Consider the following 18188-nt stretch of genomic DNA (forward strand, 5'->3'; position numbering starts at 1 on the left):
ATTCTAGCTCTCTATCCCTCTCCCTTCCTCTCTGTAAAAAAGCAATAAAATATATATATTTTTAAAAAATGCTCAATACAATGGGTATAGATTACAGGGGTGGGCAAACTTTTTGACTCGAGGGCCACAATGGGTTCTTAAACTGGACCGGAGGGCCGGAACAAAAGCATGGATGGAGTGTTTGTGTGAACTAATATAAATTCAAAGTAAACATCATTACATAAAAGGGTACGGTCTTTTTTTTTTTAGTTTTATTCATTTCAAACGGCCGGATCCGGCCCCCGGGCTGTAGTTTGCCCACGGCTGGTATAGAAGGATAGTACTTCAACATAATAAAGGCCATATATGCCAAACCATCAGCTAATATAATACCCAATGGTGAAAAACTGAAAGCTTTTTCTCTAAGATCAGGAACAAGTCAAGGATGCCCACTCTCACCACTTTTATTCCACACAGTACTGAAAGTTCTAGTCAGAGCAATCAGGTAAATGAAAAAACGAAAGGCATCCAAAATGGGAATGAAGAAGTAAAATTGTCAAATTTTGCAAATGACCCTTTATATAGAAAACCCTAAAGGGAACACCAAAAAGCTATTAGAAACAATAAACAAATACAGTAAAGTTGTAGGGTACAAAATCAATGTGCATGAAGGATACAAAATCAATGTACAAAAAATCCACTGAGTCCCTATATACTAATAAAGACATTTAAGAAAAAGAAATAAAAACAATTATATTTGGAATTGCAACAAAAGAATAAAATACCTAGGAATAAACTTAACAAAGGACATGCAGAACCTATACACTAAAAACTACAGAACTTTATTTTAAAAATTTGAAGAAGACACGCAGAAATGAAAAGATATTCTGTGTTAATGTGCTGAGTAAATAAAAATAATTAAAATGACCATATTTCCCAAAGCAATATACAGATTTAATGCAATCCCCCCAAAATCCCAATGGCATTTTTTCAAAGAAATAGAACAAAAAAATCATCAAATTTTTATGGAACAACAGAAAACTATGAATAGGAAAAGCAATCCTGAGATAAAAGAACAAAGTGGAAGGTATCATACTCTGATTTCAAACTATAGTACAAAGCTACAGTAATCAAAACAACATGGTACTGGCAGAAAAACAGACACAAAGACCAATAGAACAGAACTGAAAGCCCAGAAATAATGTATAATGTATATGGGCAAATAATTTTGAACAAAGAAGCCAAAAACAGGCAATGGGGAGGGAAGCCTCTTTAATAAATGGTACTAAAAGAATTGGAAAGTCACATGTAAAACAATGAAAGCAGATTGCTATTTGATACCATACACAAAAATTAACTCAAAATAAATCAAAGACCTAAATATAAGAACTGAAACAAATACATGGAAGAAAATACAGGTAATAAAACTTACAGACCTTGGTCGCAGAGAGGATTTTATAAAACTGACCCAAAGGCAAGGGCAGTAAAGGCAAACTTAAATGAATAAGACTACATCACACTAAAAAGCTTCTGCACAGGCCCTAGCCGGTTTAGCTCAATGTATAGAGTGTTGGCCTGCAGACCAAAGGGTCCCAGGTTCAATTCCAGTCAAGTGCACCTACCAGGGGCCCTGGCCTGGATCCTAGTCTGGTTGTGTACAGGAGGCAACTAATCGATGTGTTTCTCTCACATCGATATTTCTGTCTTTTTCGCTCTCTTCCACTCTCTCTAAAAATCAATGAAAAAATATCCTTGGGTGAGGATTAAAAAAAAGCTTCTGCACAGCAAAAGAAACTGCCAACAAAACAAAAAGGCGACCAATCATATGGGAGAAGATATTTGTAAACAATAACTCTGATAAGGGGCTAATATCCAAAATACATAAAAAACAACAATCAAATTTAAAAATGGACAAAGGATCTAAACAGACACTTTTCCCAAGAAAACATGCAAATGTCCAACAGATACATGAAAGATGCTCCACTTCACTAACTATAAGGGAAATGAAAAATCAAAACCACAATGAGATACTTAACTAACACCTATTAGAATGGCTATTATGAACAAGACAGGTAATAACAAGTGTTGGGGAAGATGTAGAAAAAAATGAACCCTCATTCACTGCTAATGGGAATGTAAACTGGTACAGCCACTATAGAAACAGAATGGAGGTTCCTCAAAAAATTAAGAATAGAGCTACCATATGACCCAACAATCCCTTTTCTGCCTATTTCCTTAAAATAGCTGGGGGGGGGGGGGGGGAGGGAGGGAGAGAGTATTAGTAAAGATATACGCACTGCTGTGTTCACTGCAGCATTATTCATGGTAGTCAAGACATGGAAACAACCCAAGTGTCCTTCAGTGGATGATAGATAAGATGATGTGTGGTACATATACAGGGTTGGGCAAAAGTAGATTTACAGTTGTTCGTATGAAAAGTAATACAATAATTAATAAATAATAATACAAGAAAATAATACACTATTTTGCATACTCAAAACTGTAAACCTACTTCTGCCCCACCCTGTATACAATAGAATACTACTCAGCCATAATAAAGGATGATTCTCTTTCATCACTGACTAGAGGAACAGTGCATGAAATCTGTGCACAGGTAGGGTCCATAGGCTTGGCCAGCAATCAGGGCCAATCGGGGCTTTCCGGCTACCAGCTGAAGCCTTCCTGCCGGCTGGGGCCTGCTGGATGGGTGGAGGGACCAGGGGAGGTTGGCTGGCAGCAGGAGGTTGGCTGTGGGAGTGCACTGATCACCAGGGGGCAGCTCCTGCATTGAGCGTCTGCCCCCTGGTGGTCAGTGCATGTCAGAGCGACCAGTAATTCCAGGCGTTCCAGCATTCTGGTCGCTTACGCTTTTATATTTATGGATGTTTCTCTCTCTCTAACTCTCTCCTTTCCTCACTCCGAAATCAATAAAAAGGTGTTTTTTTTTAAATTATAATAAAACCTGAGTAGAGACTCACTTATTTAAAAACAGCTATCCTAAGGTTCAGCAAAGTGACAGCAGCTCAAAAAGAACCAAGGATGTATGGGGAGGAACTGAATTGCCTGGCTTCAGTTAGAGGGCTCAAGAAGCTCTCCCTTAGCAGGGCTGACAGACGCTATTTTTCCTATGTTAAGCCGTCCATTTGCCCAGCCAACATGCACAGTCCAGTGCCAAGTCTGAGTCTACATCAACCTAATACCACTTTCTCCAACCAAGTGATTCACAGAGACCTCATCATACAAAATTCGCACATTGGACAGAACCTTTTGCAGGGGCTGTTCCTCAGAAGAATCCAACCTTGGCCCACACTGTAGATGTTCCTAAAATCTCTCAAAGGTCCGCAAACTCCAAACAAGCAGTGGCTGGCTGCAATGTGCCCGGTACCTTTCCTAAGGGGCCCCAACCCCAGCAGTAGTGGCAGCCAGTCTCAGTTCACAACATGGCCTCTCCCAGGCACTAGCGGCCTCAGTGCAAATAGTAACCAACATGAGATCACACAGTAGCACCTACCACGTGGCCCAATGTTAAGCATAGGCAGCAGCTCACTTTGGCCGGCACCAGAGTCCCCCCAAAGAGGCCCCACAACTAACATAGCTGGTGGCCAATTTCAAATCACAAAGAGAACCACCCAATCTGCTCCAAAATGACACACCCAAAGGGTGCACTTAGCAGACAACAGAGCCTTGTTAAAGCAAATCGTACTCCATGGGGTCAGTCACTACACAAAAGCTCATCCACTGTAGTCACAGCCATTCCCACAGCCAATTAACCTGAGGGTCAAACCCACCCACTTCTGTGCCAACAGCAATCAAGGATCTGAGACCAAGATTACTATACCCAGAAAGGCTATCATTCAAAACAGACGGTCAAATAAAGAGCTTCCCAGACAAAAAAAAAAGGCTAAAGGAATTTATCACCACCAACCCAGCATTACAAGAAATGCTAAAGAGACTGCTGTAATAAGAAGAAACAGAGAGAGAAACCTAGCCATACAGAAATAAAATGACAATAAATAAGTACCTATCGCCCTAGCCGGTTTGGCTCAGTGGATAGAGTGTTGGCCTGTGGACTGAAGGGTCTGGGGTTCGATTCCGGTCAAGGGCACATGCCTGGGTTGCGGGCTTGATCCCCAGTGGGGGGCGTGCAGGAGGCAGCCGATCAATGATCACTCATCATTGATGTTTCTATCTCTTCCTCTCCCTAACTCTCTGAAATTAATAAAAAAAATATATTTTTTAAAACTAATAAGTACCTATCAATAATAACCTTAAATGTAAATGGATTAAATGCTCCAAACAAAGGCATAGGGTAGCTGAACGGATACAAAAATACGACCCAACTATATGCTGTCTACAAGAGACACACCTCAAAACAAAACACACACATGATGAGAGTTAAGGGATGGGAAAAAAAATCCATGCAAATGGAAAAGAAAAAAAAGCTGGAGTAGCAATACTCATATCCAACAAAATAGACTTTTAAATGAAGGCCATCACAAGAGACAACAAAGGTCACTACATAATACTAAAGGGATTTATCCAACCAGAGGATATAACCCTGGTAAACATATTTGCAGCCAATATAGGAATACCTAAATATATTAAAAAAACTTCTAGAGGACTTTAAGTGAGAGATTGAACAATTTAATTTCCAGTTTAGTGCCTTCCTTACAGTCAGCAGTGTGTGTTTCTGTGCTGCTGGTCCAAGCACTTCAGAATGTATCTATCCCTGGCTGAGAAAACCTCATAATGAAAACATTAGTGTGTGACAAAATCTGAACCGGAAAGTTACTGGAGTTGATCAGTCTCAGTATGATTCAGGATAAGATTTTCAATTAGCAGATGGTCCAACTGAGGCCGAGTGTCACTTGGTCTTGTTGCTCTGGGTGCTCCTGGGAATCTTCCCGAGACTCCTGTTCATGTTTCTAAATTGGCAGCTATATTCTACGTCTTGAACATTTGGCCTTAACTTCATCACAGCCCTGGTTAGTTTCTATTTTTAAAGGCACCATTCTAATGGAAATATCCCTGCCCTGAATGAAGCTGGGACTGTAAATTTCACCAATAGCTAGAGCTGCTATGTCATAGAGTTTAGGTTAAATAGGTAGATTATCGATTTCCTTGACTACAACCTTGAAACAGTCTTCAGCTTCTTCTGGCCCTGCAGGCTCTCTACCTGGGCTGCAGGTGAGGGTAGAAGATCCCATGGAGATAAGACATTTATCTGATTTAGAGTTCAGCATGAGAGAACTCCTTCAATAACCACATTTGGAAAATCGCTGGCTGCAGGCAAGATGTATGGATTCCAGAGTAACAGCAGCACCAGCTGGTGGGACAGTTTGCTTGACTCTTCAGATTCTGTCTCCTCAAAAAGATCCACAACTCTCTGCCTTTGGTAGAGAAGGCAAATGCCGTATGTTTAGGAAATGAAGGAATAGTTTGGGAAGTTCTTCATTTTCTAAAATGTCAGCCTATAAATGTTTCCAAACCTGATTGTCCTTATTCCAACATTTTTGGGACCCAGTTCCTCAGATGTTTTGAAGGGATTTCTTGAGTTTTAATAGTTTTAATATATTTCTTAAGCTTTTTGTGCAAGGCATGAAATTCGCTGTACCTTTTCTCAACAAAACATTTTCTTCCATTCATTAGCACTTATATCTTAAACACCATGTATCCCTGTTCCAGGTCACTCCTTGTAGCGAAAGGATGGGATATAGACCTCCATGGCTGTGCCTGGCAGCCGGCAGAGATCTCACAGGGATGGCTCACGGCTCACGGCCACTGCTCTACCCCGGCCCGCTACCCTGCCTCCCTCCCGAGGCTACACAGCATGGACCAAGGTCCTCTGGGATCCCAACACCTGCACGTTCCAGGGGCCAAGGAACAGGGGCTCGGGACCTCGGGCACCCAGGTTCCAGGCCTAAAAGGCTGTGGAGACCAGCTGCCAGTGTATTCTTTAGTAGTGCTATGTCATTCTTTATTTCTGCCTATTCTTTTTTCATAGTTACTATACCTTTTCTCATGCTGTTGGGCATCTTTAGCATCATGCTGAACTCTAAATCAGATAAATGTCTTATCTCCATCTCATTTCTCTCTTCTTCTGGAGAATTCTCTTGTTCTTTCATTTGGGGGTTGTTTCTTTGTCTCCCCAGTTTGTCTGCCTATTTGGTTTTGTGACTATGTATTACGTCAGTGGTTCTCAACCTTCCTAATGCCGTGACCCTTTAATATAGTTTCTCATGTTGTGGTGACCCCCAATTTCATTGTTACAAATTGAACATAATTAAAGCATAGTGATTAATCACAAAAACAATATGTAATTATATATGTGTTTTCCAATGGTCTTAGGCGACCCCAAAGGGGTCGCGACCCACAGGTTGAGAACCGCTGTATTATGTAGATCTGCTACACCTCCCATTCTCTAGTGCAGGACAGTGCCAAATACTGTTTCTGACTAACTAGATGAGGCAAAGACACAAAGCCTCCAGAGATCCACCTCTACCTAGAGACTGATTAGATTCAGTGTTGAGTAGCCCTCAGGCAATCGTCCCCACAGGTGATGAGAGGGTTTCCAACAAGGTGGGGCAACTGCTCCTGCATGGTGGCTGTTATTCTCAGTCTCTCAAGTGATCTCAGAAACTCCACACTGTGGTCTACTATAAAAGGAATTTAGAAGAAACTTTTTAGACAAGGATGAAAACTAAAAGTAATTTCCCAATATGAAACCCTGGCCTGTATATGATAATCATGGAATTTTTTCTGAAAATGTTAAACCAAATAACTTTAGATGTAAACGCTTCAAAATCTTAATGTATTTCTTGTGGAATATAACTGTCAATACCTAATGACCATTTATACCAACTAGAAATCATGAGTACCAATATCCAAATTAATGTCTATAATTTAACAAAACAGTCATCTCTCTTTACTGGTGAGAAGACCCCTGAAAATAGACCTTTCATCCCTTTATAACAAAAGGCAAAATAAAAGTTATTTTAGTGGGAATGAATCCTAAAATGGTATGTATCACAAACTGTTCACATCACTGATCATTTGCCTAACTCTAATACACAATTATTTTTTCATTTTGAAGGTAGGTTTTTAATTTCTGGTCTCTATTTTTTTTAAATTCCTATCATGTTAAAAAATATATAAATATGAATTAATTATAATTAAGTATGAAATGAATCTTTTTAGAGTCATATATTTCAAAATAAAAAAACAAACCTTTATACACTTCTCCTGAATATCATTTCTCTGAGAAGCAAATTTAAATAGCAGCTTTTCACCATCCATCCCAGATTCTTCACTTTTCAATTTGCTAAGGTGATAATCCGAAATCCAATCCATGAAGACAGTTAAAAGTTCATAAACTTGTGCATTAAGTGGTACCTGTATGTAAAAAATTTAATCAAAATTTCAGTCCACAACTTCATAAAACTTCAAAGGCAAGCTTTAAATTTGGTTAAGTGATTATAGTATAATTTACCTAAATCACTTCACTAAAATATGTATTCAAAAAGCTCAGAATGAAAAAAATTCCAAATCAAATATCTCCAATTAATATTAGAAATATACTATATGCTGGCTGAGGAAAGAGGAAAACTCATCATAATAAGGAAACTGAAAGTACTACAGCTCATTACCAAAACAGAGAAGTTTCATAAAAATTCTTTATCCAAGATTGATAACACAGAAAAGTAAAATTGGTCTTAACTCGAAAGTATGAACTACCATAACTAAAAGACTTTAACAAACAAAAGGTTTCAAAAGCTAAATAATTTCTACCATGAAAATGTATCTTTTCTTCCTCTCCAAAACGTTTCATGTTAATATTATAGTATTTTATAAACACAATAAGAATTTTTTTTTTCTTGGAAATCCTATTCTCTGAGAGTCTACCAAAACATAAGAAAAAAATAAAAACAAAACGTCACAAAAAAATTTATAAATTCAATTGGGCTAATTTTAGTATTAAAATTATTTTTAGTCAATTTAATTCAATATTTATCACACATCTACTTAAAGCAGGAAACTATGCTATACTTCATTTAGATTTTTAAAAATCCAAAAAGAGAAATATAAAAGCAAATTAAATTTTAAAATTAATATAAAGGTAACATTACGCAGATAGCAATTCATAAAAAGTGAATCAGATGACTGAAAACAAAAAGCTACATTATTCTGAATAAAAAAACTTTTAACCTTCTCAATTTTCTTCAAATAAAATCTTTAGATGAAAATTTCAATCATCTTGACTACCTGATATGAAATCTCCACTTTTTCCAATTCTTTTTTAAATTAAAAATGTGTTCCATTGCCAGCATACATGGAAAGTTGAATGCCAGGAAAAGGGGGGAGGGGCATGGGAATCATGAAATAGGATCAGGTAGAACTACAAAAAAACCTTTGTACGTATCTGGTGCCTGGCAAAGGGGAGGGCCACCAGAGCAGTGGCTGCCAAATGGGGCCAACACTATGTGCATAGCACATCACAGGCTCCAGTCAATAGAATAGGCAGACCTTGGGCTTGGAGCACTCAGGAAATATGTGCTGATATGTGTTCCCACCCTCACTGGGTCCCTGAGGGCATGGGTCAACATGATGATATGGCTGTGGTTATTCCATTTGTATATGGCCTCCACTTACTGAAGACAGAACTCCTTGACAGACTGCCCACCCCCTGATGAAGTGCTTAACGAACTGCTCTCACAATGTAAGTAGCCTGAGGTGAGCGGTCGCAGGTAGACCACAAGGTAGTTCAAGGTTCTCTGATCATTAAAGGAGGCCAACAGGTGGACTACTGAAATCTGCTACTCAACCTGCTCGACCAAGTTTATGAAAGTGTTGTGGAAATCCTCAACTGTGAACTCATGAAGCCCTGGGACACCAGGTCCTCTTTGCTCTTCACAGACACAGCCTTAATCCACGGTAATTCTTTGCACCTACAAGTGGAAAAGTCCAAAAGCTCAATAGGAGCAGTTCCAATCAGGCCTAGTCTTGCAGCGGTTGAGTGTCGACCTACGAACCACATACTTTGTATGGAAGTCTTTGATCTTCTGTTGACTGGTGTCATTTTCCACAAACTCCTTGTTGCAGGACTGAAAGCTCCATCAGCTCTGAGACCACAGAGCTCTACACAGCAATCTTTCACTGAATTTTGTTCTGTGGAGCCATGATGGCTTCATCACAGGCCAATTAACACCTTTAGCCCAACAGTAGTCCTGCTTCCCTTGCTGAGGTACCTCTGCCACCATTTTTTTTTTTTTTGCCACCATTATTAAACTCCCAATTTACTTCAGGAAAAGAACTAGGGAATTCATCAAAATTATAAAAGCCCACAATGAGATATCACTATCTACCCACTGGAAAGGTCAAAATGAAAAAGATTTAAAATACCAAATGTTGACAAGGTTGTAGAGCAACCAGAACAATCATTTAGCTAGCAGAAGAACAAAATGATACAACCACTGTGAAAAACTGTTCGACAGTTTCATTAAAATTAAATATACATCTGCTTTATGTCCCAGAAATTCCAGTCTTGGTAACATTTTCAAGAGGAATTAAAACACATGTCTACAAAGAGCCTTGCACACAAATATTGCTAGCATATTTATCCTAAATAATAAAGAGCTAATATGCTAATTAGACCAAACAGCAGACCGTCTAGAGCAGGGGTGGGCAAACTTTTTGACTCGAGGGCCACAATGGGTTCTTAAACTGGACCGGAGGGCCGGAACAAAAGCATGGATGGAGTGTTTGTGTGAACTAATATAAATTCAAAGTAAACATCATTACATAAAAGGGTACGGTCTTTTTTTTAGTTTTATTCATTTCAAATGGGCCGGATCCGGCCTGCGGGCCGTAGTTTGCCCACGGCTGGTCTAGACAACCTTCTGGACGATGCCGGGGCTACAAGGGCCGAAGTAGCCGGGGCTGTGAGGGCCGAGCCCCTTGCACAAATTTCATGCAACGGGCCTCTAGTCCTATATAATAAAAGCGTAGTATGCAAACTGTCCCCTCGACCAGGAGTTCATCCGGGAGTTCGACCAGAGGGCATGGCCGGCCAGGGGAAGGGAGGGAATACCTGCCCAGCCGCCACCAGCCGCTAGGGACCCTACCAGTGCCTGGCCGAATTTCATGCACCGGGCCTCTAGTTTATAATAAACAAAAACTAGAAACAGCTCAAGTGTCTATCAACAAAAGGGATAGATAACCAAGATGGTGGCATAAGGTATATACCTGTACTTGCCACCCGCCACAACCACATTAAAACTACAACTAAAACACAAAATGGCTATCATCCAGAACCATGGGAAAGCTGGATGAGTGGAAGTTCTACAACTAGAAGGAAAGAAAAAAGCACATTGAGGCTGGGTAGGAGGTGCAGTGGAGCCAAGAGCAGAGGTACGGAGGCACGCGAACCGGGCTGCACCTGGGTGCGCGGTTTTTATCAATTGGGAGATACAAGCTCCTGACTGCACTGAACTCATTTCCGGCAAGACTCTAGGGTCCCAGACTCCTATGGGGAGAAACTGGACTGTTTGGCATCGGGTCGGAAAGCAAGGGTGGCTTTCTTGCAGAACTGCTCGCAGGGATCATTGTTACTGTGAGGGCGCAGGACTCAGGGACGCAGGGACACGGAGACCTGGAGACCTGGAAACGGCTGACGGACAGCCATCACTGTTTGCTCCGCCCTGGTGAGTCTCTGAGAGCCCACCCCACCCAATTTACAACCCCACCCAAGCTGTGCGCAGCGGCGCAAATGAATCGCCTGTCCTTTTGCAGCCTAACCGAACAAACTGCAGCTGGGTCAGAGAGCTCCAAAATTTCCAAACCTCAAACAAAGAGGAGAAAACTGTAGATCTCACGGTAGCTCCTGCTGGGTGGACTCACACAGTGGTTGAATTTGCACCTCCTTGGAGATCCAGGAGCCAGTGTACCCAGTGGTCAGATACCAGATTTGAACTCCTCACATCCATAAGTGACACACTCAAGAGGCAGACTCAGTGAGCACCAAAGCCCCACTGAAGCAAGTCCTGCCCCATAAGGGTGTCTCCAGCGCAGCAGTATTTCCACTGTAGACACAGCAGGTCCTTGCAGTCAATAGGCCTGGAGATCATTTCCTCCCAGGGATACCAACAGCAATCAAGGCTTAACTACAACAAGACTGTGCACCCAGCCCACAAAGGGGTGCACCAAGAGTGCCCACCTCAGGCCCCGGTGAGGCTGAGATGGCCCCAGTGAGGTTGAATCGGCCCCGGTGAGGTTGAATCAACCACAGTGAGGTTGCAACAGCCCCGGTGAGGTTGCAACGGCCCCGGTGAGGTTTAATCAGCCCCAGTGAGGTTGAAACGGCCCTGGTGAGGTTTAATCGGCCCCAGTGAGGCTGAGATGGCCCCTGTGAGGCTGGGACGGCCCCTGCAAGGCTGAGATGGCCCCTGTGAGACTGAGACGGCCCCTGGGAAGCCGAGAAAAATACCACATGATCTCACTTATTTATGGACAATAAGGACCATTATAGACTGACGAACAAAAATGGATACAGAGGCAGAGCAGCATTGAGCAGACTGTCAAACTACAGTGGGAAGCCTGGGGAGGGTTGGGGGGGATAGGAGATCAACCAAAGGACTTGTATGCATGCATATAAGAATAACCAATGGACACAAGAAACTGCGGGGTGGGGAGGCCGGGGGAATGTCAAGGGGGGAAAAAGGAGACATGTATAATACTCTTTGTAATACTTTAAGAAATAAAACAAAATAAAATAAAATAAAAGATTAAGGCAAAGAAAAAAAAAAAAGTGTCCACCTCAGGTGATTGGGGAGGCTGAGCCACTGTGCCCAATTGGACACCTACCACACAAAGCCACTCTATCAACACAGGGAAGGAGCCAAAATGCAGAGACAAAGAAAATGTCACAAATAAAAGAAATGGAGGAAAGCAAATTACTGGATTTAGAGTTCAAAAACCACAGTTATAAGGTTACTCAAGAATCTTCTACAAACCTCCAAGGAACTTAGTGAGACCTTCAAGGATCTTAATGAGAATACCAAAAAAATGGAAAAGGACCAGGCAGAAATTAAGCATACACCAACTGAAATAAAGAATAATATATAGAGATCCAACAGCAGACTAGAGGATCGCAAGAATCAAGTCAAAGATTTGAAATACGAAGAAGCAAAAAACACCCATCTGGAAAAGCAAAACGAAAAAAGAACCCAAAAATATGAAGAGAGTGTAAGGAGCCTCTGGGACAACTTCAAACGTACCAACATCTGAATTATGGGGGTGCTAGAAGAAGAGACAGAGCAAGATATTGAAAGCCTATTAGAAGAAATAATGACAGAAAACTTCCCTTACCTGATGAAAGAAATAGACTTACAAGTCCAGGAAGCGAAGAGAAGCCCAAATAAAAGGAATCCAAAGAGGACCACACCAAGACACATCATAATTAAAATGCCAAGGGCTAAAGACAATAAGAGAATCTTAAAAGCAGCAAGAGAAAAACAGTTAGTTACCTACAAGGGAGTACCCATACGACTGTCAGCTGATGTCTCAACAAAAACCATGCAGGCCAGAAGAGAGTGGCAAGAAATATTCAAAGTGATGAATAACAAGAACCTACAACCAAGATTACTTTACCCAGCAAAGCTATCATTCAGAATTGAAGGTCAGATAAAGAGCTTCACAGACAAGAAAAAGCTAGAGTTCATCACCTCCAAACCAGGATTATATGAAATGCTGAAGGGTATTCTTTAAGAAGAGGAAGAAGAAAAAGGTAAAGATAAAAAGTATGAACAACAAAGGGACAACAATCTATCAACAAGTGAATCTAAAAATTAAGTCAATAAAAAAATCTGATGAACAGAATAAACTGGTGAATATAACAGAAGCAGGGGCATAGAAAGGGAGTGGACTGACAATTCCCAGGGGGATGGGGGTGTGAAGGGTGTGGGAAGAGACTGGACAAAAATCTTACACCTATGGATGAGGACAGTGGCGGGGGATAAGGGCATGGGGTGGAGTGGGAACCAGGTGGAGGGGAGCTATGGGGGGGGGGAAAAAGAGGAACATCTGAGCAATAAAGATTTATTTTAAAAAAAGGGATAAACAAACTGATATATGCATACAATAGAAAATTACTGAACAATACAGAGGAACTACTGATACACTCAACTATGATGAACATAATAAGCCTTACACAAATGAGAAAATACTACCTAATTCCATTGACTGAAGTTCTAAAATAGGAAAAATTAATTTATGATAATAGAAATCAGATCAACAACTATTTCTTGCAAGGAATAACTGAAGGGACATGAGAGAACTTTCTAGAGTGATGGAAATGTTCTATATCTAGTTGTAGGTTACATGAGTGTAGGCACTTGTCAAAACTGTCAAGCTGTACACTTAAGAATCTGTATATTATGTTACTACTGGTACATGTAATTTATACCCCAAAATAAATAAATAAAATTCTTAGGAAAAAATAATAAATGGAACCCAACAAAGGGATGGATTGCAGTTTTGATAGAAAAGTAACAATGAAGGCTTATGGAATCTCAAAACACAATGAATAATAAAGCTGTTACTAAGCTTAAATTCCTGTGGTCTATCAGTGTTACTGTGCCATAAACACTGCTGAAACATTGTTTTCCTTTTGCAAATAAAAGCATATTTGAGCCTAGCCGGCGTGGCTTAGTGGTTGAGTGTCAACATATGAACCAGGAGGTCATGGTTTGATTATCGGTCAGGGCACAAGCCTGGATTGTGAGCTCGATCCTCAGTGTGGAGCAAGCAAGAGGCAGCCAATCAATGACTCTCTCTTTTTTTTTTATTAATATGTTTTATTGATTTTTTACAGAGAGGAAGGGAGAGGGATAGAGAGTTAGAAACATCGATGAGAGAGAAACATCAATCAGCTGCCTCCTGCACACTCCCTACTGGGTATGTGCCCGCAACCAAGGTACATGCCCTTGACTGGAATCGAACATGGAACCCTTCAGTCCGCAGGCTGACACTCTTATCCACTGAGCCAAACCGGTCAGGGCCAATGATTCTCTCTTATCATTGGTGTTTCTATCTCTCTCTCCCTCTTCCTTCCCCTTTGAAATCAATAAATATATATTCTTTTTAAAAGGCATACTTGAAATATTATAAAGATATTCCTTTCATACCAAAAACAGTATTTGCTAAATGAAATAAAAAGGTTAAAGAACAAAGAGAAAATTCCCCAGCTTTCCACTAAAGAAAATTTCAATAAAATCATACCTTATATGTTTTTGAAACTGGTACTTTTTCTTGTCTTAAACTTTTCATTTCATGAACAGCATGGGAATTTCCTTTCAATCTCTGTATTGTCATAAATTCATACTTCCTCTGCAACAGCACATATCCATGAATTAAAGAACAATTATGTTAAAAGTGAGAAAATCCAAAGGCAATCATTATAAAATTCACTTATGCCAAAAAGAACAAGCAACTTACCTGTAAATTATCTAAACGAGCTTGAACTCTTTTAGCCTGAATCTCCATCTTCTTGTTTTCTTCACTTACTTCATTTAACTAAAATATAAAAATGTTAGATATTTCAGTATAACCCAAAATCTTCATACTAAAGATTTCCTAAATAATCTATATTATCTCGTCTGCATAACCAAGCAATGGAACAAAACAAAGGAAGCATCATAATTAAAGATCACAGCTAATATCACCATTTGTCCCCAAAATATTAATAATAATCTAAGTCTACATCATTCTATGAAAAATTTGCAAGTCTCCCAACATGTTACAATGCCTTTTAATTGAACTTTTTATGGAACTATATGTACAGAACAGTGTGCAAATCATTAAGTATGCAGTGTAGTGAATTATTGGGATTGTATTAAATATATTAATTTGGGGAAAACTGATAACTATATAATATTGAATATTTCCATTTACAGACATAACACAGCCTTCAATTTATTTAGGTCTTCTGTATTTTAATAATGTTTTGTACTTTTCAGTATATACATTTTACACATCTTTCTTTAGATTTATTTCTGGATAGCTAATGTTTTTCTATGCTATTACCTATTTGATTGTTAGTATATAGAAATATACTTAGTTTTGTATATTGAACATAGTTATATCCAAAGGTTCTTCTAAATTTGCTTAATTCTAATAACTCATCTGTACATTCATTTGGATACCTAGGTACATAGGTAAATAATGTCATCTGTGCATAATTCTGATTTCTTCCTTTCCAATCTTTACTTTTCCATTTTTTCCTTATTTTCATTGACTAGGGCTTTCAGTATAATGCTCAATAGAAAGAGTAATAGCCCTAACCGGTTTGGCTCAGTGGATAGAGCGTCGGCCATCAGACTCAAGGGTCGCAGGTTCAATTCCAGTCAAGGGCATGTACCTTGGTTGTGGGCACATACCCAGTAGGGGGTGTGCAGGAAGCAGCTGATCGATGTTTCTCTCTCATCGATGTTTCTAACTCTCTATCCCTCTCACTTTCTCTCTGTAAAAAATCAATAAAATATATATTTTTTAAAAATGTGTCTATGTATGTATGGTTTTCTTTAAAATTTATTCTGCTTAGGGTTAACATAATTTCTTAAGTCTGTGGATTGGCAACTTTCAGCAGTTTTGGAAATTTGTGACCATTACCCCTTCACACATTTTGCTTTTCCCCATTATCTCTTTTTGGAATCCCATGTTGAACTTTTAAACTAGATTCATGTCTATTTTATGAATTTTCTATTCTTCCTCCACTCAATGTTTTCATTTCAAGACTTTTCATGAAACTATCTTCTAGTTCACTAACCTGCCTTCTGCTGTGTCTCATCTGCTGTTAAACCCATTTACTGGAGACTTAAAATTCAATTAACACATTTTTCAGTTTTAGAATTTCAATTTAATTCCCTTTTATAGATTCTAATTCTCTGATGAAGTTCTCAATTTTTTCTACTTTGCTGACCATATTAATCATTATTTTAAAGTCTTTGCCTATTAACTCTAATAACTGGATCACCTGTAGGTATGTTCAAATTGTTTGGAGTTTTTTTCTCTTCATATTTAGTCATATGATTCTGTCTTTTTTATTTTTATTGATTTTAGAAAGAGAAGGGAGGGAGAGAGAAAAAGAGAGAAACATTGATTTGTTTTTCCACTTATTTATTGGTTGATTCTTGTATGTGTTCTGATGGGAGATAAAACCCACAACCATAGTGTATCAGGACAACACTCTACCCAACCAGGAGCTATGATTCTGTCTCGTAATGTGCTTATGAATCCTGTATAGAATGACAGAAAATTACAATTTTTATACATATATCTTCTTCAATAAGAGCTGATCCTTTTCTCTGCTAGGTCCTTAAAATGGGGACTGATCACCTTAATCTGATCAGGAACTGAGATGAGTCAAGGAGAGGTTTCAGTCTGAAGAGGGTTCTATCTACCTCTAATTCACCTCCTCCTCGAGTACAACCCTGCTGCTTTCAACAGGAGCCTGGGATGTTCACTGGGTTTCTCTCCCCCAATGAGTCCTAAACATTAATCCTTGTCTCCTCAGCCTGGTAAGACTTAATGGGAAATTTTTTTATTATTATTATTATCATTATTATTATTGCTACTACTACTAAAGCAAATTTATTTATACCCAATGCTATCATAAAGTGCTATGTAAGCTAGTCACAGAAACAACTGACTTTTATATTAGCAATTTTTCAAAGCATGTATCACCCATCATGCCAGAAGCTGGCAAACCATGGCACGTGGACCAAATCTGACCACTGCCTGTTTTTATTAGGAGACATCCACGCTCATTCACTTGCTTACTGCCTATAACTACTTTTGCAGAGTTGAGTCATTATGATAGAGACCATATGGCCCACAAAATACAAAATATTTACTATGTGGTCTTTTAACAGAAAATATTTGCTGACTCTTGTTATATGCTAAACAAAGCAACCATAAAAGAGCATTCTGGCCAGGAAAGTGTGGGTCAGTGGTTGAGCATCAACCCATGCACCAAGAGGTCACCAGTTCGATTCCCAGTCAGGACACATGCCCGAGTTGCAGGCTCAAAGCCCAGCATGGGGCATGCAGGAGGCAGCCAATCAATGTTGATGTTTCTTTCTCATAGATGTTGGTATCTCTCTCTCCCTCTCCCTTCTTTTCTCTCTCTAAAATCAATAAAAACATTGAGGAATAAAAAGCATTCTGCCACTTCATACAAAATGTTTCTCCCAACTTCCCAACTTCAAAGTGTCAGTTTTGACACATTGCCATAAATCCAATTACCAATAGGTTCAATCACTTACTAATACACATAGCCACTCCAATCACCACACACTCATGAAAGCACATGTAAAATTATTAAGGACTATCTTCCTATCTAATAAAAGAGAAACATGGTAATTAGCCGTACGGCCACTACCCTTCCCATTGGCTAATCAGTGCGATATGCAAATTAACTGCCAGTCAAGATGGCGGCCGGCAGCCAGGCAGCTGGAAGCGAACATGAGGCTTGCTTGCTTCAGTGAAGGAGGACTCCAACATTCCCCGCCTGCCTTGCCAGCCTCTGAGCTGGCAGTTTGAAACATTGTAACAAATATAGAAGCTAAACAAAACCCCAGAAACCAGCTTTCAGCCGGCCCGGATCTCAGAGCTGGAGATGATACAGTGTTTCAATTATAGAACCGAAACAAACCAGATACCTGCTTTCAGCAGCAGAGGCCTTGGCCCAGAATAAAAAAAGAAAAGAAAAAAAAAGAAGCGGTTGGGAGCTTCAGTCACCCACCAGCCTGAAAACAGCCCTCAGCCCCTCACCCAGTCTAGCCAGGCACCCCAGTGGGGACCCCCACCCGGAAGGGTGTGTGACCAACTGCAAACAGCCATCATCCCCTCATCCAGGCTAGCCAGGCACCCCAGTGGGGACCCCCACCCTGATCCAGGACACCCTTCAGGGCAAACCAGTCAGCCCCTACCCATGCACCAGGCCTCTATTCTATATAGTAAAAGGGTAATATGCCTCCCGGCACCAGGATCAGCGTGACAGGGGGCAGCGCCAAACCCCCTGATCGCCCTGCGGCTCTGTGTGTGACAGGGGGCGGGGCTACAACCTCCCTATCCGCCTGCTCTGTGTGTGACAGGGGACTGTCGAGCCTCTCTCAGTGCTCTCTCTGTGGTGCAAGGTCGCAGCGCCTAACCCC

The 18188-nt window shown here is 40.2% G+C and overlaps 1 protein-coding gene and 2 pseudogenes across 1 annotated transcript in view; all 3 read right to left on the reverse strand.

Annotated features, from left to right (window-relative positions):
* Positions 1-18188, reverse strand: part of CCDC138 (coiled-coil domain containing 138) — a 204581-nt gene that overhangs the window by 135005 nt on the left and 51388 nt on the right. Inside the window, exons 8-10 of the mRNA XM_023751377.1 lie at positions 14470-14547; positions 14254-14361; positions 7207-7371 (exon numbers count right to left, since the gene is read on the reverse strand). Coding sequence (XP_023607145.1) covers positions 7207-7371; positions 14254-14361; positions 14470-14547 — 351 coding nt within the window. The remainder of the gene's footprint in view (positions 1-7206; positions 7372-14253; positions 14362-14469; positions 14548-18188) is intronic.
* Positions 5152-5704, reverse strand: LOC102436949 (annotated as a pseudogene).
* Positions 8472-9236, reverse strand: LOC102426248 (annotated as a pseudogene).

The sequence above is a fragment of the Myotis lucifugus genome, unplaced genomic scaffold (assembly GCF_000147115.1).
Source record: "Myotis lucifugus unplaced genomic scaffold, Myoluc2.0 scaffold_21, whole genome shotgun sequence".
In the NCBI taxonomy this organism is placed as follows: Eukaryota; Metazoa; Chordata; class Mammalia; order Chiroptera; family Vespertilionidae; genus Myotis; species Myotis lucifugus.